The 23,762-nt window shown below is 44.5% G+C and overlaps 1 protein-coding gene across 7 annotated transcripts in view; it reads left to right on the top strand.

Moving 5' to 3' along the window:
- adgrd1 (adhesion G protein-coupled receptor D1) overlaps positions 1–23,762 on the top strand; it is a 65,323-nt gene that overhangs the window by 28,134 nt on the left and 13,427 nt on the right. For all 7 annotated transcript variants that reach the window (XM_076270326.1, XM_076270329.1, XM_076270325.1 and 4 more), the window contains 2 exons: positions 17,266–17,339; positions 18,236–18,359. In XM_076270326.1, the coding sequence (XP_076126441.1) occupies positions 17,266–17,339; positions 18,236–18,359 (198 nt within the window). The remainder of the gene's footprint in view (positions 1–17,265; positions 17,340–18,235; positions 18,360–23,762) is intronic.

Genomic DNA, 23,762 nt, shown 5'->3' with positions numbered 1-23,762 from the left:
CAAAAAAATCTTTCCTCTTCCCCCTTTCTTTTTTATTCTTTTTTCGTAATCTCTTTTTTTATGTGAATAGAATCGTATAGCTCAAGGACAGGGGAGTTTGCGAAGGGCTTTTTGCCAGCACAAACCATGGAAATCTATTTTTGTTCCCACTAATCCCTACACATTTTCTTCCCCTCAATCGAAACATGTGGCTCACTGAAAGAAAGGCAATTATCGCCATTTGAACCACTGGCTTGGGCCTCACTGAAAGGAACGATTACTTGGATTTACGAAGACTCCGTTGCTTGCAGCGTGGCAAGGTTTTTTTTCTTTCTTTTTTTTAGTGAGGGACGCAACTGGTTGCCAGTTTTCCATGGGAAATGCTTTTGAAAATTGAAATGAAAAGCAACGATACTAAAGTTAACTAATAAAATGTGTATGGCACTGGCCACGGCCCCCTGCTCGCACACTAAGACCCGAGGACTTCCACTCTGATCCATTAGCTCCAGGGCATGAATCACCCTTCAAAATGACTCAGGGCCCATCATCCAAGGCTGGGCCTGATGGCACTGTGTGCGCCCTGCTTGCGTAAACACACTTGAACAGCCGAGGCTACAGAGGAGACGACACACAGTGTGCTATCATGAAACTGATCGTAGAGTTGCGACACGCGCTGACAACAGCCTATAGGCCGCTAGGGATGGGGATAACTGTACGCCCTAGGACATGATGTCATCAAGACACTTATCAATGGCTTTGAAGGATTCGTCATATTGTAGCGAGATGTAATGGAATTTCTGAACTTGTGTTGTTTTTATACACTAGTAGCAAACTGCAAGTGATCTCATCCAAGATAGAATTACACTCTCGTCATCTTTTCTTCACAAAAGACTTCTCAGTACCAGGCATCAGATTGTGATCAATTAATTACATTAGACTTTGATCTGCTATCTTGATTAGCAATTATTTTTACGCATTAGCCTAGGAACAAACAAACCTTCATTTTCAAGGCAGATTCTGAAGCAAATAAAAAAACGTGCTCCTGTGTGATTGAGATGGATCGCTATCAAGCGGTGTATTTGTTCTTTTCTATCCATCGACACCCCCCCCCCATCCCTCCTTTACCACTATAAAAGAGTCGTGAGTTGGAGAAATCAAAACCATGCTGGCCTCTGTGAAACCATGGCGATGAGGTTTTTGTTTGGCCTGCTTTTACCCCTGCTGTGAGTTCACTGTTTACACGCGGGGAACACTGGCCCCATGCCCATGCTGTGATTACTGTATTTGTTTTAGCAAACACTGATGGGTGAGGAAGAGAGAGAGCAGGGTAGAGAGGGAGGGAGAGGGAGAGAGAGAGAGAGAAGAGGGGGCGGGTAAAGAGAGTGGGAGAGTGAAGGGAAGGATGAGAGAGTTTAGATAAAAAGTCATACCAGAAGCATCCTTGTTGCCTTGAATCTGCCTGAGAATCTGGTTAAATTTCAGCAGGACAGTGCAAGTTTGACGTCAAGGTGGTATAAATGCATGTACATTAGAGATGTGAGGAAGTTATAGAATTATGTAATGAGTCAGGAGAGGAGTATATATGACTGGTATTTCATACAGGTAGGGTTGTTAACTTCTAACAGCTCTTCTAACATTACAATTCTGTTCAAGAAAGATATGGCATAATCACATAAACACATTGATGAATTATATTTTGATGACAAAAACATAACATCCGTGATGATCACACTGATGGTAACACACAAACGTAAACCTAAACGTTATCTAGTTCGGCTAAACGTTATCTAGTTGGGCTAAAGTGTTGCTTGAAATACAGAGGTACATTTACGTAGTAAGTTGTTTAAACATGAAGGATCCAAGGCTTGTTGAAATTATATGTACACTGAAGTTTGGTCTCCGTGGTGATGGGCTGGCTGGAGCGCAGGTGGTACCCACGCTAGACGGAGTCCCATTTAGCCGAGGTTGTGTGAGCATGTGGAAAACCCAGCAGGTCGGAGACGGTCCTCTGAGATGCCCGGAATCCGCCGGGGGGCTGTGCCAAGAGTGAGGTGCTATTTTAAGAATTTTCTGGCTTTTGAGGGAAACAGCGGGATGCTTACCTCCTTTCCAAAAGGGGAGACGGAGAGAGGAGAGGAGGGGAAAAAACGCACGTGGTCGGAGAGAGAGAGAGAGAGAACTTTTCCAGTGGCGGCCTGCAGGTTGGAGATTGTAGTCTGGCTCCAAAACACACTCCTCCACCGCGGGCCTCTCTCTGCCTCTGAACCTTCTCACCTCCCCACAGAGAGCTGCTGGTGGTCTGACCCCTCTCCACAGGGAGTCACTTGGACATGAGGCTAACAAGCCTGCACCAATTATTGCACGACTGACCTACTGTATATATTAGCCACACACACACACACACACACACACACATGCACTCATACATGCATACACATATGCAAGCACGTACACCTATACGCACACGCGCACGCACACACATGCACACACACACACACACACACACGCACACACATACACACCACACACACATACACACAAGCGCATAGTCTTTATGCTACATAGCTGTGTTACTTCACCATTCTTTTCAGTGTGACTCATAGTTCCATGGTTACAGAGAACCAACATGCTGTGGTTATGCTGAGAAATTACCGAAAGTTAAATGATGCACTAGAATGATGTGAAATCACTCTGTTTGCTACCCTTTGTTTCTTTAGCTTTGCCTGTCTCTCTCACTCTCTCATTCAAACATCACCTCGATCCAGCTCTCTGTTCGCACATCAGTATTCATCTCTGATAGCAGTGCCATGTTTACTGTCAACTCAAGTGTCTTGTGTGATTAAAGACTGTGAAACTATGAGGTATACTATGCGCTCACTCAGTCATTAAATGATCTCAGGGGCACTCGGAATGTGAGAGTAAATCGAGTCGCTAGTTTCTATGTCCTTGCCTATGCCGCAGTTTCTGTGGATACAGTGGATACTGTCATTCTTACCCAGGTTGTCACACTGGGTATTGTTCTGATGGGTGTGTGTGTGTGTGTGTGTGTGTGTGTATGTGTGTGTGTGTGTGTGTGTGTGTGTGTGTGTGTGTGTGTGTCTGTGTCTGTGTGTGTGTGTGTGTGTGTGTGTGTGTGTGTGTGTGTGTGTGTGCGATTCTCTGGTTCTCACGGTGGTCTTGTGTAATGCTGATAGGCTTTGTGTGTGTGTATGTGTGTATTTGTCTTATATGTCTGTGCTTTTGCGATGATATCTGGTACTCGCAGTGGTCTTGCACGCTGCTGATAGGCATTGTGTGTGTGTGTTTGTGTGGTGTGTGTGTGTGTGTGTGTGTGTGTGTGTGTGTGTGTGTGTGTGTGTGTGGGTGGGTGTGGGTGTGTCCATCTCTGGCTCTCACGTCCGTCTTATGTAGTGCTGATAGGCCTTGGCTCCAGCTGTGATTTATGACTCTGGCACATGCTTGACAGACAAAGGAGAATAGAGTTAAATATTAATACAGAAAAACAGTCTGTCTTCTGTCCACTACTTACACACTCCTCTTTTCTGCTCTTCTCCTCTTCTCTTATCTATTGGACTGACCCCTCCCCTCCTCTCCTCTCCTCTCTGCTCTTCTCCTCTCCTCTTCTCTTATTTATTGGACTGCCCTCTCCTCTCCTCTATCTACAGTGATGGCCAAAAGTATTGGCACCCATGCTAAAGTTGATAAACTATTATAGTTGTTAAACTATTAAAATAGCCCCACATCATCACATACCCTTCACCATACCATGTTATTTCAGTTAGCCTATTAGCTGGTTTGATGCTCATTGAGCTCAATGCAAATCAAACCAGCTAATAGGCTAACTGAAATAACACCCATGCCAATCTCTAGGTATGGTGAAGGGTATGTGATGATGTGGGGCTATTTTAATTCCAAAGGCCAAGGTAACTTTATCAGGATGCACAGTATTCTGGATCCATGAAATAACTGGCCTTTAAAAATAAAAATCTGCCTGTCTCTATGGGAATTTAACATAGGGGTGGGAATACTTATGACCCCTGTATTTTAAGGAAGAACATTTATTTATTTATTTATGATACATTATAATTCATTCACTAAGAAAATTGGTGTCCTTAAAGGTTAGATATTTCCTCATTTTTCACTTAAGGCATTAAGATCAATTTCCAAAAGATGATTTTATATTCCTCTTTTCAGTCAACTTTAGCATGGGTGCCAATACTTTTGGCCATCACTGTATACTCCTATTCACTCCACCTCCTCTTCTCTCCTCCTCCCTCTTGTTTCTGTCATCTCCTCCTTCCTTCCTTCTTGTCTCACCTCCCCTTCTATTTTGTCCTGTCTCCTCTTCTCTCCTTCTCTGTGTGCACTAGTTCTCATTGTTGTTGTTCTTCTTGTTCTTCTTCTTTCTCTGCTTTCGCTACCACCACCACCTCTACCTTCCTTCTCCTCTCCTCACTTCACCTCTGCTTATTTTTCCTCTCCTCCTCCCTCTCTTCGCTAGCACTCTCTCTGCTCTGTCCATCACTTCTCCCCTCTTGTCCCCTGACTTCCTGTCTCCTCTGCTCTTCTCTTCTGACTTCCTGTCTCCTCTGCTCTGTCTCCCCTGTTCCTGCTGTCTCCTTCTATTGTCGTTTCTCTCTCTCTCTCTCTCTCTCTTTCTCTCTCTCTCTCTCTGCAGCGTCACATCCATGGCATGGGATGAAGAAGTGGAAAAAATGATTTCATAAACTATGCTGGCGTTGCCTAGTGTCAAAATTGCAAGGATAATAATAAAAAGGATTTTTGACAAGAGCTGACTGACTTTATAGACTCATAAAGCTTTTGTAGACTGGAGACTACATGATGAAGGCCACAATGAGTGTGTGTGTGTGTGTGTGTGTGTGTGTGTGTGTGTGTGTGTGTGTGTGTGTGTGTGTGTGTGTGTGTGTGTGTGTGTGTGTGTCAGTTGTGTGACTCGTTATCTGCTGTTTGAAAGTTGGATCTACAATACACACCAGTAATGTTTGTGGGAAGGTTACACTGTCTGTCCCTCCCTTACTGTTTTCCTCACCACAACAACTACAACATCTGCTGTGTCCACCCTACAGTAAGCTGTAACTTGAATAGAGCTGCAATTCATTTATTAAATGAATCGCAAACTATTTTTGTATTTGTAATCAATGTGTAGTTTTTGTAAGGAGAAAAAGCTCCAATTTCTCATTCCAATATTTTTGGCATGTGGTCAAAACAAGATTTAACAATGTCATCTTGGGTTTTGAGAAACATCGATCAACATTTTTCACCCATCACCCAAAAAAAGAATGGATTAATCAAGAAAATATTTTCTCTATGAAAATAATCCTTAATTGTGGCACTAAACCTGAACGCTTCTAACAGTCTCACAGTCGCTGCATACTGTATATAACATGTATGGTATGGACACGTATCAAACAAGTGTGATGACAACTTTTTATTTGAGACTGTCCAAGGACTACTATCTTGAATTAAGAACTTCTTGTAGTTTTTAGTGTGGTCCTGTATGTGCTGCATAACTGTTGAGTGTGTGTGTGTGTGTGTGAGTGTGTGTCTGTGTGTCTGTGTTTGTGTGTGTCTGTGTGTGTGTGAAGTTGTCCTATCTGTGCCCTTTGTAAAACCTTCTTGTGTGAGATTTACTAGATGGCTAACTCCACTTGAGTTGGCAGAGTGGAGTCAGTATGAATTACAGATTAATTAAGCAACAGCAGCTCGGGATAAACAGGAACAAAGGCCTGAAAGTGTAACAAGAACTATGATCAGCAGTCATTTTCACATCATTTAGCCAATGTTGGTTTCAGACCTTTCACCACAATAATAAGCAGTCCTTTGAGCCAGATGCTTTTTATAACTCCCTGTACACACCCAAAGCCTGTGGGAAAGGCTGTCTCTATCCACCGTTCTCTCTCTCTTTCCTTCTCTGAGCTTTTCCTCTCTCTATCTCAACGCCAGTATCATGCCCACCATCTTTCCCAGTCTCTACTTTTTTATATAAATGTCAATCTCTCATTCTCCCCCTTTCTCTCTCTCTCTATTCCTTTTACTCTCTCCCCCTCTCTATCACTCTATCTCTTCAGCCCTCTCTCCCTCTATTGTTACTTCTCCTCTCCCCCCCCTCTCTGTATCACTCCACCCCCTTCTCTCCTCCCCCTCTCCTCCTGATCAGTCACAGATGGGAGTCTGGCTTATGCTACGTGCTCTGCGCCAGAAATATTGGATTGAGTCCCCTTTCTCTCTCTGTCACTAATTTTAATTTTCTCTCTTCACTCTGCTCCTCATTTTTCGACTCTTAATTTCCCTCTCTTTCTCTCAATCTATTTGACTCTATTTGTCTCTACCCATGTCATTTTTTGGGACTTGGCTCTCTCGTTTTCCTGTTACTTTGTCCATACATGCATCTCTCTCTCTCTCTCTCCCTCTTTCCCTCTCTTGGTTGTCTCCTGTCTCCAGATGTTGCATGTAGTGTCTGTGACACACACGCACATGCGCTAACATACACACACACACACAAATCTGAGCCCCCCCACATTTTACTGCATGTCATTCAGAATACCATTGCCAGCACAATGAGTATAATCACACCTCCCTCCTGAGATCTCTGACCTCCACTGTTACATAAGTTGGGGAGGTGGGGACCCCCCCCCTTCCAGCCAACACACACACACACACACACACACACACACACACACACACACACACACACACAGACAATCACACATCGTAGCTCTCTGCATGGTGACACTTCCACAAGTCTCTTTGTTTTAGGAGGAAATGCGAAATCCCCCAGACCTCTTGTGGATAGCACACAGTGTTTTTCTTTAACACGCCTGACGTCTATCAGCGCAGCCACACTGTTTCCACAGTGAGGCCTGCCTTCAGGGCTTTAACCACAGCTGCAAAACTCCTGCGCTCAGAAGCTATTCGAACTCTTTTTCTCTCTCTCTCCCTCTATATGTACGCTGAGGTCTGAACATGTGTTTGTGCAAGATTGTATTTCTTGTTTTCACTCCAAAGTGCACATTGAAACACATTGAAATAATACATATAAGTATGCCAAACTGCAACAGAATGTGTAACCGTACGATGAGTAAGCGTGTGTGCTGTACACCTTATTTTAATCCACCAATCTTTTCACCTTATTTTAATCCACCAATCTTTCTCAATCTTTTTTTCCAAAGGGATTGACATGTTTCCAGAGGTGAAATGCAATCTTTGACACTCATGGCCACATAAAAATTTGCCTGCGACACACACACACAACACACACACACACACACACACACACACACACACACACACACACTACTGCTGTTCACCCTTAATAGTATCTGTGCACAGGACAAAGGTGATATTAACGGAGTTAAGAGCAGCCAGATATTTCTGTGATATGACATTTGAAGTCTTAATACTGTACATCTCTCATTTACACACGCAGGCACACACAGCAGACCTCTCTGTCAAATGCTGACACTAATCTGAATGCCGACATTCATCCAAGCCAACTGGAGTTATGAGCTCAGTGTTGACTAAGAGCACAGATTGCAATTTTAACCATAAAGATAAGGCTGCACAAAAATCTATATATTTTTTCAAGGTTCTTTTTGTCCTGTTTGTCACTGAAACAGGCCAAAAAAGAGGATACATTTCATATTTTCTAGCACCACATTATCTGACTGATAGCCTCCCCCAGATATGCTGTAGGGATCCTCCCTCTGCAGCCACACAAGTTTCTCTGTTGTTAGAGACAGTATATGTTCAATCTTGTACTGTTTGTTTGTATATTAGAACAAGAACAAGATCCTGTAAGCTCTTTGAACTGACTGAACTGACTGTAAAGATTTGGATTTGGAAGTTTTTCAGGGACATTTGGAGTTATTTCTTCAGGGACATTTGGAGCTACAGTATTTCTTCAGGAACATTTGCTTCGATGTCTGTGTGTATAATTTTATGAATTGTCAGATGTTGTCTTACATGGAAATGCAATGTACTTTGCATGGTGACACTGCATTGCAACATCACAAGTAGTTATGTACATAACATACTGTTACACCAGAAATAAATGGAGAACACATTGTCTGTGAGCTCCAACTGTTCTAAAACGGGGCCTCTTTAACTGGTCCCAAGTCAGTTGAGGTGTCATTGACATTATGCAGTGATGATAACCTGAGCTGGGTAACTGCAGTCTGGTCGGTTTTGGAGGAGATTGGGTTTCATGGCACCTCTGAGCCCTCATTATCCGTGTACACACACACACACACACACACACACACACACACACACACACGCACACACACACACACACATAGACGCACACACACGCACACACACGCACACACACACATACACACGCACACACACATACTCACACACACATACACACATAGACACACACACACACACACACACACACACACACACACACACACACACACACAAGTAAGCACACATACATGCACATTCATACACTTAGTCCCGCTACCTCACTCTGAGACATTCTGGTAGTGTGTCTTTTGTCATTGTTAACACTGAACCCCCCACCCACACACACAAACACACACACACCCCAATTCCACCTTATGCATGTGTTTTTGTGCTTTTCCAGATGTTACACAATGTGTTCAGATACTGACTCTAAAATTGTTTACTTCTCCCCTGGTTGACTTGTACACAAAGACGAAAGAGAGAAGAGCTAATGGTCTTTTAATTGGCTTATTTTAGTGGAGTTCTGGAAAGCCACATGTTTCATGGGTGATATTTGAGCATCAGTCTTTGCTCCGCGGGCTTGAGGTGGATGGGCTGATGACCATTTGGATTGCTGGATTGATTCTGTTTTTGTTTTTTTATTGATTTGATGACAGGTTTATGTGTTCCTTTGTTGATTAATTTATGGAAAAGTCCAAGGAGACGTCACCTCACTAAATTGATTTTAAAGTCAAACTGCAGAAACATAAAGTCAAAATTGCAAACAGTGACAGAATTTAAGAGCTTATTTGGTTATTTGCAAACAAAAAAATTGAAAGCAGTGACAGAATTTAAGAGCTTATTTGCGAATGAACAACCAATTTAGTCTAATTGGAACATTCATTTGTGTTTTGGTACTAAATGCCCTCATCCTGACATAAGTACTCTTCAGTATTTGGCTTGTTTAAAAACAATGACCTAAAGACCTATAACAATCAGTGGTAATACCCTGGGTGTGAGCATTTCTTTAGTTTGATGGACCAGAACTAAACATGTTGGGTTTCCATCTAGATGCTGTCTGAAGTACCTCAGTCAGTTCTATCAGACCAAGCATGTCCTGGTGTTAATAGGGATGGAAGCAGAGATACTGATACCAGACCTGGCCTGTTATGTTACAGATTTAGACCTGGCCTGTTATGTTGGATTTAGGCACATCTCAGGGTCATCTAGGATTCTAGGTAATTCCCACTTTCTAAGGAAATTCTCTCTCTTCCTGGTGAAACTCCATCTAAGTGTCTAATTTCAGGACCTTCTGATGATAAATTACACCTCTGCTTTGGTTAGTCATCTCTGCCAGAACAAGCAGACTGAAACTGTTGTTTGGCTACAGTGCTTCACTCCGCCCTACACAGAATCGGTGTGAGATTCTGTACCATAGGATTCTCACACATGGAAAAACAGAGGAGTCATGAGCCTGTAAGAATCGATAAATAGATTGTCAGAGCCAACAGCCAGTGGTCAGACCACATAAATGGCACCTGAACCCTGTCTAGACATGCTCCACCTATTATGCGAATCAGTGATTACTCAGTTTGGAGCATTGACTGTATATGGTTTGGAGTCACTTTAGAAAAATTGGCTTCGGCTTTGGCTTTTCATTGACTTAAATTGCACATTCCTCCTGATACAGTAGGTACACTTTCAAAAGACAACATATGTTCATTCTGTCGTATACAGTATGTACTGTAAACTGGAATGTATGTAGGCCCCTATGTGCATTTTTCTCATTGTTTTCATTGGTGTCTGTCTCTTTAAGAGATATGGAGAGCTTCATCGTCATGGGGACATGCCTATGATGCGTCACATAGGCCATCATTTAAATCAGTCTCTATTGGTGTTGGTGGTCAGACAGTATTCTGGTGAAGGCAGTGATGGTCAAATAGTTAACATCCCTATGGTCCATGTGTTTATTCAGAATTCATGTTAAGTATGGTGGAGCTAGGGTTGCTTGTTGACTGTTTTACAATCCCCTATTGTTTCCCTCTCACCATGTTGACCCAAAGACGTCAATGTGGAAAATATCCACACCCCTACACACACACACACACACACACACACACACACACACACACACACACACACACACAAATAAACATAAACAAACATACTCAAAAAGACACACAAACACACACATCCACACAGACCCAAACTCCAAATGACAGCCTTGTCTGCTGGTGGCAGTAGATTAAAGACGTCAATGTGGAAAACACACAAACACACACACACACACACACACACACACACACACACACACACACACGCAAACACACACACATACACACACACATACGCACACACACATGCACGCACACACAAACACACACATCCACACAGACCCAAACTCCAAATGACAGCCTTGTTTGCTGGTGGCAGTAGATTAGAGAGCAGGGCCTGGTCGGACTATGGGAGGATGACAGATTGAGCGCCCTGACTTTCTATTTCTCCCGCTCGTCTCTGGCTGTGTGTGTTTGGGCACCAGAGGGCCTGGACTGGCGCTGCCTCTGGGACGGTAAGCATCTGGGTGCTTTATTTAGACTCCGCCGTGCTTAAAATACACACACCACCACACTGTGGTGAGCTGGCACTGCCTGGTAAACCACAGTCTCTCTTTCACTCTGTGTGTGTGTGTGTGTGTGTGTTTGTGTGTGTGTGTGTGAGAGAGAGTGACAGAGAGATTATGTGTTTGCAAGAGAGAGAAAGAGAGACCAAGATGGCGAATATTTGCCTGTGTGTGTACGTGTGTCTGTAAGTCTAAGTATTTGTGTGTGTGTGTGTGTGTGTGTGTGTGTGTGTGTGTGTGTGTGTGTGTTTGTGTATGTGTGTGTTTGCTTTTTAGCACTTGTTATGCAAAGACTGTGTGTTAGTGGGATGTTTTCTTTAACATTATTGAAGACTATGAAAGACATCCTATGTACCCTACAACCAGTATCACTGTCAGTGTCAATCTCTACATCCGGAACGGTGCTGTGTCACAGGTGCCGTAGAGAAATCTCAGTTCACATCTCATGCCTGGGTTTTTCTGTAAGTGTGTCTGTGTGTGTGTGTGTGTGTGTGGTATGTGTGTGAGTTTGTGGGTGTTCGAGTGTGCGTTCACGTGTGTGTGTGTGTGTGTGTGTGTGTGTGTGTGTGTACGTGTACATCTGTGTGTACGCGCCTCTGTGTTGTGTGTGTGTGTATGTTATGTGTACATATGTGTGTGCGCACCTCTGTGTGTGTGTGTGTGTGTGTGTGCGTGTGTGTGCGCACTGCGCACCTGTGTGTGTGTGTGTGTGTGTGTGTGTGTGTGTGTGTGTGTGTGTGTGTGTGTGTGTGTGGTGTCCTCTTGTGAGAACTGTGTGCATTCTGTCATCTGGCTGTGAAGTGTGTTGTGGTGGTGGTGGGTGCCGACGCAGGCAGGCAGCTGTTGCCTTCACAGGCCCATGACCCAATCCCAGTCCCACATGCCAAACCGAGCACAGCCATTGAACTTCTGAGAACTCACATCACGTCTCATTTAATAGCTATACTCAACATCATCCCAGCTCTCAGAGCTTGTTCTACACCAAATATGTCCATGGCCATACACTGCATACCCCACAGTTCCTGGCTAAGAAGAGTTGTATATCTTGGTTAAATCTGAGCATATTTCAGGTTTTTGGCTAATATGCACCACCTGTAGTATAAGCCACCAGAAATGTAACTGATCCTCCTTTAGCTAATCAGTTTTCGTCTCTAGCATTTGTGTGTGTGTGTGTGTGTGTGTCAGGTGTGTGTGCACACAGTGTTAAATCCCACCCCAGCTGTCAGAACCAGAATTGTTGTTGTCACCATGACGACATATTTGGTTGGGGGGGGGGGGCAGTCTCTCATGTAACCACGAGCACTTGCCAGTCACCCTTGAGAGTGGTGGGCTGCCAGCATATGGCTGGACCAGCCGTTGCACAAGGCTGCCGCAAACCGACAGGCCTGGACCAATGATGTCATGGCAGCTCAGAAAAGCCTCCCTCAAACAACAAAATGAGGGGGGTTGTGTTGCGTAACTTTGGAGCAACAGGTTTTTGCGTCTCAGTGTGTGTGTGTGTGAGAGAGAGAGTGCAAGTGTGTGTCTGTGTGTGTGTGTGTGTGTGTGTGTGTGTGTGTGTTCGTTGGCTTTGGCTCCCTGATGGCTCTGCGTTGTTTTCATTTTGTCTTGACGTCTCTACACCGGAGGACTCACAAACCCCTGCCCTGGTTCCTAGCTGGGGGCTAGTTAAATTTACTGTCGTAGTTTATTTAAAGATCTCTCCCTCCCTTCATCCCAACCTCTCTTTCTTTCTCTCAACCCCCAACTCGACCTATTCCTTTTTCCTACCTCCTTACTCATCTCTTTCTTTCCTTCCATTTTCTCTCCCCCACCTCTCTCTCTATCTATCACTCTCTCTCTCCTATCTTCCTCACTCTCCCTCTCTCTTTCTCCTTGGTGGAGGTTGAGAAGTGATTTCCAGAGCTCGGCGTATTTGCGAGGCCTCTGTTGTTAATAAGTGGCTGGAGCACAGCGCTCCTCTCTGGCAGGGCTGTGTGTGTGTGTGTGTGTGTGTGTGTGTGTGCCGGGGGCGCTGGGGAACCAGAGCGGGGGAACAGAGCCCAATACACACACACACACACACACACACCCCTCACTCTCTGAAAAGCTCTCCCAGAAGACAGCGAGCAGTTCACTCTTGCATTCTGGTACGAGACACAGTGCGCTGCATAAATGGCCTTTAAAATGGTCTTAAAATTTGATCTACCTCTAATCAGACCGGAGTGCAGCTGCCAGCCGCTCTGTTTAGGTATAGCAATGAGCGTGCAAGAGACAGAGAGTTCTGGCCACCGACTGTGTGTTGACTCCTAGACACCAGCTCAAAGGAACTGAACATCATGTGTTGTGTTGAGTTCAACATGTTGACACAAAGATTTTGGGTGTTGAGTTCTTGGGCTTGATACCACAGGTGTATTAGTATCGGTTTTGTTTTGCGTTATCCATTTACTATACGGATGTCCGAAAGGTGACCGACCGTTAGTGGATTTACTGGGTTGTGGTTCTGGTTGAGTGTGTGTCAGCTGTGCTTCTGAAGGAGGGCCTGAGGGAAAGGACAGCCTTGTGTATGCAGGAAGTGTACAAGTCAGTGTACATGTGATATTTTCTTTGCGTCTTGTTTTTCAAAAAGAGTGTCAGTGGGTGCCATAAGCCTAATTGGTTTGACTTTGCTCTGTTTTCAGTATTTGTACCGATAGCAAATGAACAAATGCAAAGTTTGACAAATGTAAAGTGCTAGATCAGAAAGACCTGTGACAGCCTCCAGACAAGAGAGGACTCCAGCCTCCAGGAGCGGCTGGCCTGGCACTGCCTGGGAGAGCCGGATCATCTGGACGGAGGGAGAGGATGGGTCTGCTGCTCCAACGGCTGCCATGAGGGGCAGGAGGTCAGCAGGGCTGAGACGAGAGCCGACCTGAACGGAGTCAGAGACACACAGAGGCTCTTCTGGAGGAGGAGGGTTTTTTTCTGCCATGAGTGGAGCGCACGCTTTACTATAGCAATCAGGCCTTTCTTTTGTCAGCGCGGTTCAGTTTTTCCCTGTCCCGAATCGACTCGATGTGGAAAATTAGCCTCGCACTCAATGGCATAATTTCATCAAAGCCTCGGTGACAGGGGAGAACAAGTAGACTGCATAGAGAGAGAAAGAGAGAGAGAGAGAGAGAGAGAGAGGTGGAAAAGTAAAGAGACAGACAGAGAGTTTGAAAAAAGAGAGGGTGAATGAGAAAAGGAAAGTGAGCTCTTTGTTTTCCGTTGCTGTGTATCTCCTCCTCCTCCTCTCTCTCTTCTCTCTGTTTTTGTAGCAAAACGGCACTCGTGGCAAGGTGCCTCGCCTGCTCATCTGTTTTCATTTACCCACAACCAGCGTCAGAGTTCCTCAGCCGCTATGCCACGGGCCCCCCAACACCTTTCCTCTCCTCTCCTCTCCTCTGCACTCCACCTCTCCTCTACACTCCTCTCTCCTCTCCTCACCTTTCCTCTCCACACATTTCCTCTCCTCTCCTCTCCTCTTCTCTCCTCTCCTCTGCACTCCACTCCCCACCTCTCCTCTACACTCCTCTCCTCTCCTCACCTTTCTTCTCCTCTCCTCTCCTCTTCTTTCATCTCTCCTTTCCTCTCCTCCTCTGCACTCCACTCCCCTCCTCTCCTCTGCACTCCTCTCCTCACCTCTCCTCTTCTCCTCTCGTCTTCACTCCACTCAACTCATCTCCTCACCTCTCCTCATCTCACCTTTCCTCTCCTCACCTCATCTCTCCTCTCTTCTCCTCTCGTCTTCACTCCACTCAACTCATCTCCTCACCTCTCCTCATCTAACCTTTCCTCTCCTCTCCTTACCTCTCCTCACCTCACCTCTCGTCTCCTCTCCTCTTCTCCTCTCGTCTTCACTCCACTCAACTCATCTCCTCACCTCTCCTCATCTCACCTTTCCTCTCCTCACCTCTCCTCTCCTCTGTTCCACCCTCTTCTGCTCTCAGTCTCAGAGACCCCCCTGTCCTCCCAGCACCTCCTACACTACTGAGTACCCCTCATACACCTCTTTGCTCCTCTTGTCATGGAAGAGCCTCTTTCTCGGTCATGTCCAGATGATCCCACTTGATTGGGGCTCTTCCTTTCCCACCTCCATGAAGACTTTGGGTTGAGAGTCTACTGAGTCGGAATAATGGGGATGTAAAAATGGTACCCTCAAAAATCCCCCAGAACACTATTGATGACTGGGCTCAACACCAGAATCGCCATAATCACGCTGAAGAAGGGCGTCTGGCTTGAAGCGTCCGTGGGGAGATTATTTATTATCTTTATTCATAAAGTTTACAGAATAGGTACACACACACACACAGATACACACACACACACACACACAAACACACACACAGTGTGTTCTTAGGGCTGTTTGACACAGAAACACCCTGAGCCGACGTCAGTGAGAGGGAGAAAGACAGAGAGAGAGAGAAACTGGAGAGTCTGGGCCATAGGTGTGGCTCTCTTCCTTCTCACTTTTTCCGCAAGGTAACTCAGCCCATCCTCACAAACACCCAATCCAATTTGGGCCACTGAGGAGGGATATCAGAGCAAGTTAGCCCAATGTGTGTGTGTGTGCGCGCGCATGTGTGTGTGTGCGTGTGTGTGTGTGTGTATATATATATATGTGTGTGTGTGTGTGTGTGTGCGTGTGTGTGTGTTTTGCCCAGGGCGGATGTCGCCCGCCAGGTTGTTTTAGTAAACCCTGTTGTGATTCAGATGGGAGCTACAGTGGAGGGTTGGCTGCAGGGTGGTGTGGGGGTGTATGTATGTGTATCCGTGTGTGTGTGTGTGTGTGTGTGTAGGGGATAGGGGGGGGGGTTTGGAGAGGAAGGAGGTTTAGCCATAACAGCAAGGATTTAAGCGGAGTCCGTGGGCCAAAACCTAATTACCACACTTGCATTCCTCAGCCTGTTAGCTCACCATCTCCCAAGACTCCAAATCAGATTTCAGAAATTACACGGAAAAAATGAGCACTGGTCATATAAAACACATAGAGACAGTAGGGAGGACCAGAGAGAGTGGTGTGTGTGTGTGTGTGTGTGTGTGGAGGGGGGGGGGGGGACTTGGCAGCGGCTGGTGTTCCCTCTTCAGATCTTTATGGGCCTCTTAGCACCAGTCAGGCAATACTAGTCCATTTTCAGAACAACAAAAGCAGCAGTATGATTGTTTATGCTGGCAAACAGAGACAACTCTGAGCTCCTACCTCTTCAGAGCAGGGGGGAGTCATTGCGTGTGGAGGGATGTAGCTGGAGGGGATGGTGGTGGTGGTGGTGGTGGTGTGTTTTGGGGGGGCAGCCGGAATCACCAGTGAGGGAAGAGCCACCCATTGAGAAAATGGCTTTGAGATTCTCTAAGCTGTGTGTGTGTGTGTGTGTGTGTGTGTGTGTGTGTGTGTGTGTGTGTGTGTGTGTGTTTGTGTGTGTGTGTGTGTTTGTGTGTGTGTTTGTAAATTTGAATAGCATGTATCTGTCATTTTGAGTGAGAGTGTGTATGTGAGAGAAGACATTTGATGTGTTTGACATATTCTAAACCAAAATAAACTCATGATGCAGGCAACACTCCAAGGGGAGAGTTTATACATAAAATCACAAAAACAATTAGCATTGGTGTTTGTCTCTAGTTTTGCACAGGAAAAGTCTTGTTGCGGTCGACTCTTTCTGTGATTCAGCACTGTAATTTAAACAAGTCGAACACTTGCATTGCAAAGTCGTGTCTCATGCACTCCGTCAGCCCTGAACTCAACAGACCTGGCCGTCATCTGTTCAGATATGCAGCATTCATTTCAATCCCATTCGGTCTTCAGTCTGGTTACAGAACCAAATTTAGACACTTGATGACTAGTTTTCTCCTACGCTGCCGTGCACCACCCAGATGCGTGCTACGCTTTTGGTGGTGGCTGTTGTGAGGTTTGCCCCCTTCCCGGTGATGAGTACCTAGAAAAGCGTTTTTTTTATTTATTTATTTTTATTTTACTTTTTCTTGAATTTCCCCTTGGGGATCAATAAAGTATCTATCCATCTATCTATCTATCAAATGTAATGTGTTGTTGTTGTTGCCGTTTTCTGCTTTAATCTGTGCACTGTGTTCACTAGCCCCTGCGTTTTCTGCTTTAATCTGTGCACTGTGTTCATTAGCCCCTGCGTTTTCTGCTTTAATCTGTGCACTGTGTTCACTAGCCCCTGCGTTTTCTGCTCGGCTTAAGACAAATGGGAGCAGCATGAATTAGGGGTGATTTCAGACAACCCTAAATGCTTTGTGCATGAAACACTCTTTACGACACCTTCAGTGACTTATTAAAAGCCATTGTGCAGTTAATTGGTTTCCAAGAGGTCTCACAGTGTTCTGCCGTGAAAAATCTGTCCTGTTAAGTGGACGTAGAAATCCAATCATGGCATACGAATCATCTAGTTGTTGCCTAGTTGGTCAACAAGTGCCATTATAAAGACTTTATCTCTCTCTTCTTCTTTTCTCTTCAGACCAAAGAGCAACAAATGCAATCATTGAACAAGAGCAACAGAGTTCACCTGTACTGTGCATTCCTGGACTACAGGTGAGTTTCCTCTCTAACTAACGGACATGTAGACATTGCTGACTCTGCACTGATGTGCACTGTTCCCATTCATGTGAAATACAGTATGGGTGTTAAATCCTCAAATGAGCCATGATTACAGCATACATAGGTGACATTCTCCACATAACAGATGGATGGGAACCAACCCTTTTTATGTATGATATATTCTGTTTTGCATACACATGATTCATACTGAGTGAAAATATGATTAGCAGTGTAGAGTGTTATCTTATGTGGCTATACATATTCCTGCCATAACAACAAGCCCACAAATTATACGACTACACTATTTTTAGAGTTATCTGTTTGCAGAGGATCTTTTTGCTTCGTTTTATGAAGACGTACCTGCACATATACTTTTATTCTCGCATTAAATTCTGCTGTCATTTATGACTTCCTCTGAGGCTCCTTTGGAGAGCCAGAGCACATCTTTTGCTTATTAAGACAGATTTTGCGCTGAGAAAGGCAATAGCCTTAGCCACCAGTGAAAACTCTTGTGACTGCGGCCAAATCTGTGGCCACATCTGAAACCGTAAATCAGGACAGAGCGAGGCTGAACGCTGTGGATTTAATTTGGAGGGGAACGGTTCCCCGTCCCGAATCACTCCCTACACCACCCCCCACCCCCATCTCTCTTGGGTTTGCACTGGAATGTCAGGCACGTGATGGTCTTCTGCAGGCTGTGTTCAAGTCAAACAAATGCTGGCATTTCACACTGTGCAATTGTTTTTTTTTCTTCTTGTGTGTGCTTCATCATCACATTTCTCTGTGTGTGTGTGTGTGTGTGTGTGTGTGTGTGTGTGTGTGTGTGTGTGTGTGTGTGTGTGTGTGTGTGTGTGTGTGTGTTCGTCTGTCTTTCTGTTGGTCTGTTAAAGCTCTAAAGAAGGTGTGTGGTCTAACGAAGGCTGTGTTCGTTCTGGTGGGAACCTGTCCTACTCTGTGTGTCTGTGTAACCACCTGACCAACTTCGCCATCCTCATGCAGGTTGTCCCCATTGAGGTAAGGAACTCAACTCACAGTGTGGGTTTGTGTGTATGTGTCAGTTTGTCTGTGTCTGGTGAAAATAATTCTCAGAAAATGTAAAACTAGATGTGCCGCATAGCGTTACAAAATATGACCGCCGCTCAGTCCTGTACATCCATTCCGCGAAAATAAATCATATTAATGAATTTGTCTCCATCTTTTACTCCATCCCCCACTCTTGAAACTTTTGTGTATGCTTGTTTGGAATGTGTGTTTGCGGGCCGCACACAAAGTAGCCTACTGGCGCTGCAAAGGTGAATAGATTTGTAGCACTTGCCAAAAGATTTGTAGCATTGTTATAAAACCTTTAAAATCTCTAAACAATCACAAGTAGGGCAGTTCATCACAGTCCATCCATTGCAACTGGACTGATGAAAGGTACACCTGTAGGCTACATTGTATTTGGGAAAAGCAGAAGGTAGCAGCATAATGTATTTATTTATTTATTATTAAACAAAACAATCCCTGTCAGTTCCATGCAGTTTTCAAAAGCTATCAAGAAGAGAGGTCATGTCATGGATTTTTGTGAATGTTTCTTCTTCTACATATGCATAAGTTTAGTCATCTAGTTAATATGATATTCAGCTTTATTGTCAATGCACAAATTAAATACCAGTAGTCTAAAACAAAATGCCGTTTTACCCAGTGGTGCAAATAACTGACATGTCCAAAAGGGCCTTCATGAAATGCTTTGCTAGACTGTTCATACACATTTTAACGGGCCAAGTTGAAGAGCTACTGTCCGTTATTGTTTGTGCAAATAATATGCTGACTCATGTTCCCTTGCATTTTGCAACTATGAGGTCCATGGTTAGTCTGGCTTTCGGCAGACCAAGTTCAATCTTTTAAGAAATCGAAAAGGAATCGCCGGCAGATCAGGCTGAGTTCACCCAGCCTAGTCCATGGTAGGCGCCCGATAGAAATATTGTTTAATTTTGCGATTGAGATATCCACGCACTGGCGCCCCCCCCCTGCGACGTAGTTTTGCATATCAGTAGTAGGCCTAATACATTTCACGCAGCTGTGTGAATCACGGAAAGCGACACTTCTAAATGGAACCCAACCCACTGTACAGTAGCTCAAGGTCTGTGCCTAAAGCAGCCATAATGAAAGCGTTATCATTGTTTGGATACTTCACACACACATGTTTTTTAATCGCATAGACTACAACTACCAAGCTGGAATCAAAGCACATCGACTCCCCCCTCACACCCACGCACTTCGAACAAACAAAAAGCATCTCAGTCTCACGGTATAGCCATAGGCAAAACTGTATCGGACCGGTGTAACGTTGGTACTAAATCATCCATCGCAAAGAATGATTTTTGTAGCACGTGCAACAAATATGTGTAGGTACAGCCCTGCCCTGGATACATCTCTCAACGTGCGCTCTAAAACATTTGGTTTAAATGGAGATGTAGATCATCACGGGTGCGTTAATAAATCTACATTGCGGCGAGTTGACACAAATGATTCAATTTGATGAATTTATGTAGTTTCAGTCCTAGTTACTTTACTTTGAGCCATGTTCTTCCTTACTTGAATCACCTTTGAAAATAGAGGATTGAAGTAGCCTATGGGTGTTTGTGAATGAACGTTGACTCAGATGCTTTTTGAGACTGAGCAGAAATGTCCCAGCCCGGTGTTTAGGATGCATCATAGACAGGTTATCTTTCAGGTAGCCTATATATTTTCCATTAGAAAACCATCAAGTACGTGTTGTGGCTAACTCACTTAGCTCCTGCTAGTAGCCTAGGTTATGGTCATAAGCAAATGAGATGACAGTCGAAAGATGCAATTAGTGCTGTTATCAATTTGCTTGGTAGCCTATAACCGCATTTATGGTTTTCTACAAATACATCAATAATCAAATTGGCCTCCATCACTCAACCAATGCTAATGGTAACATTATTTTACCTACTCTAGGCTATTGATAGCCTGGCTAGCGCCACCACTTCTCAATGAGACGTGGTCTGGGAACCAAGCGTTCATTTTCTCGTATTTGAAAAAAATGCCCAGATCCGTTTATTGGGTGCCACGGATGTCTATCAAATGCGTCTGTGCATAGCTCATCATCGTCTTGCTTTCCTCCTTGTTCTGTGATTGGTCTCCTATCTCAGGCGAAAATTTGCTCCATGGTCTCCAGGCTGCCTTAGCAGCGTGAATCAAATCGCGTGCAAGGCAGCATGGGAACACCCAGGCTAGGCTATTGATATAACTTAAAGGAGAATTCCGGTGTGATATTGACCTAAAGTGTATTGAAACATGATACCGAGTGTGAACGTATGTCTCATAGCCCATCTCGGCTTGTCCCCTGCACTCCAAAATCTGGCGCTAGTTAGCCGATGCTACCAACAGCTTTTTCAATGGTGGTGCTTCGGCATCGGGCTAGCCATGCAAATAAATCACTGTTTTACACCATTTACGACGCTCAATGTATCTCCACACTTCATTGGTAGACTTCCGAGGGCCCTGATATTTAAAACGAGACATTGAGAACTTTGAAAAAGCACTGGTAGTTTACTTACAAGACGATTTATACAGACAGTATCTTCACGAAGTTTAGCGTTTGCAGCCATCTTGAATTTAGTCACGATAAGTCGAGCGACGAGTAAGAATGAACAGGTATGATAAGGGATCAGATTCCAAAAATAATTCAGTGGAAATGCATGGATTCCAGTTTCTTCCAGTAGCAGCAACTGGAATCCATGCATTTCCACTGAATTATTTTTGGAATCTGATCCCTTATCATACCTGTTCATTCTTACTCCACCGCGACAGTATTTGAGACACAAAACGCGGCCCATTGTTTGATTTTCTTGACGGACATTGGGCTAGTCCAATGACATCTCTCAGCCCTCCCCCTCCCCTCCCAGGGTTATCAAAGTTTGCCATTTGAGCTGTCTGACCGCGGATAGAAATGAGTTTCCGTCTGTGAAATTGTGAAAATGGATAGTAGGCCTAATAAACCACAAAAGCGCAAGGGGTCGCACAGAAGCTGCGAGACAAAAGGCTAAAAAGTGGACGCAGCAAAATGTCAAAATCACAGAAATGTTCACCCCAAGGTAGACTGTTACAGCGGGTGCAGGGCCGTCAACATCGAGTGCTCAGGCTGAAGGAGTGGAACACAGCTTTGATGTGCAGTGTAGTAACACAGTAGCCTAGACATCTAGACGCACCCTAGCGGCGGCAAATTAATTTGCTCAGCCTGTACATATACATTTCAATGATATAGGATGGCCCGCCAGGCTAGTAACACAGAGGAAGGCTTAAGTAGCCTATAGGTGGATTCGGAGGAGGAGAGAGACGTTACGGAGGAGGAGGAGGAGAGAGACGTTACGTTTGATGTGCAGTGTAGTAACACAGGAAGGAGAAGTACAGGTGGATTCGAGGTGGAGAGAGACGTTACGAGGAGGAGGAGGAGAGAGACGTTACCCAGCAGGGACAAATTGAGGAAGAGGTCAGAATAGCTACTGTAAATGTTAGCAGAATGAAGAGGGACGTTTCATGCAGGGAGGGCTGTTGTGTGTGTGTGGAGGGCTGGGTGACCACCTGCTCCTCCGCTTTCGATTGACATGCATTTGAGCGTTTCTCTGCAACATGCATCAGTAGCAAAGAAGCCATCTGCATTTTACATTGCGTTATTCGATTGTCGTTGATGCGGAGGAGAAAAAATAAAATAAGTTATCCACAACAAATCAACAAGTGGTCGGCTTCAGAATGCACTGAACTTTTTGAGATCTGAAGTCAGTCATGATTGGTCGAAATTGTTGTCAATCTTGACGCAGTACAACAAGCAAACCTATCACATTTCTGTGGCATACAGACACGTAGGCTACACACGCACGCACTCAGAAAGCCACTAGAATGACAGAAATTATGATACATTTTACAATTAACAATGAAAATGTTTGGGATGTGTGTATCTTCACTTAATAGTATCTGGGGAGATTGTAGGATATAGCGTGTAAATGCTCAACATAGGAAATAATTACAGGACTCATTTTATTCAGTCAGACTTAAAACATGCATAATAATAGTAGCCAATAGATTTTGTGCACAACCTCGTCCTTGCTGGTTTGGAGGGTCACCCTAGTGGGTGTGTATGTGTGTTTGTGTTTTAGCCTTTGTTTTCAAATAATGCCATGAGTAGACTCGATGTCCAACTTAAAGTGTTATTTTAGCTTGCCATAAAGTTATGGTTCGCAGGTGTTACAGCTTACAGTTATTATTATCATGTAATATTAGTGAAACATTGCTTTCCCGAAATGGATGATAAATGTGCGCTTATATCCTCTATGTCACGTGCCTCAGCATATCGTATAAATAATCATGGTGGGTCGCCATGGCCAAAAATGCCCGGGCCATTTTTTGGTCCCAGTCCAGCCCTGCATGTCATGCAGAAATCATCCTACCCTTATTAGACATTCTCTGCGGTAAACTACAGTCTTGTCCTTGTAGGAAGCGTAGTGTCTTTCCAACTCACTTTAGATTAACTTCCGACAAAAATACGTCTCACTGCAACGATGTGCCATCTGGTGGACAAACGACTACGTGACGCCAATACTGGAAATGCAGCCAAATTATTATGATGAATATTTGGTTTTCCTTTAATCCTACTGAATTTGTAATTATGTATCGGCCGTTCTAATTGCCGATACTGATGGTATGTGTGTGCGTGTGTATGTGTGCACCACCATCTACAGGCCAATGATTGTACAGTCACTAAATGTACACATAACTTATTTTTTTTAGACCCCCCCATGGATGAAATTCTACGAAACTTGGCATACCCCCAGAGAATGTCAGGTTAATCATACACATAAAATTTGGTGCAGTTCTGAACATCTTAACTGAAGAGAGGGGCGATTAAAGCAGAATGATATTGCATTTTCATTTTTTACCGGGGGGGTGCAAATCACAAATGAGTGATTATAGGCTAAGATGATGTGGGCCCTTGAGACCAACATACCATAAAAATGTCTTCATCCTCGGTGCCACGGTTCAGGTAGTTATTACTTGGGTTTCGGGGGGCCCAGCGCGGGGTGGGAGTGGCCCCCGGGACCAAACAAAATTTTTCCGTAAATGTCTAGTGGGGCTACATACCCACCAAATTTCATGTGCCTCGGTGGTTCGGTGTCCCGGGTATCATTGACCAAAAATTCAGGAAGTAGATGACGGGAAAAAAAAAAAACTTTGACAATCCCTATATGACCGCTTCGCTAGCGGCGGTCATAATAATTTGTCCCAGTATTTATCATCTAGATTTTGTGGGTGATACGGTAATTCATTTGACACCAACCAGCACCAACTAAATTGACTTATACCACAAAAGTATTGCAATTTTATGCCTTAAAGGCAGAAAATTCATCTGTGGGA

The sequence above is a fragment of the Alosa pseudoharengus genome, unplaced genomic scaffold (assembly GCF_046254945.1).
Source record: "Alosa pseudoharengus isolate Yale_2024_CS ecotype anadromous, Long Island Sound unplaced genomic scaffold, YU_APseudo_1.1 YU_APseudo_1.1_scf_6, whole genome shotgun sequence".
Lineage (NCBI taxonomy): Eukaryota > Metazoa > Chordata > Actinopteri > Clupeiformes > Clupeidae > Alosa > Alosa pseudoharengus.
This window is presented reverse-complemented; position numbering and strand designations above follow the sequence as displayed.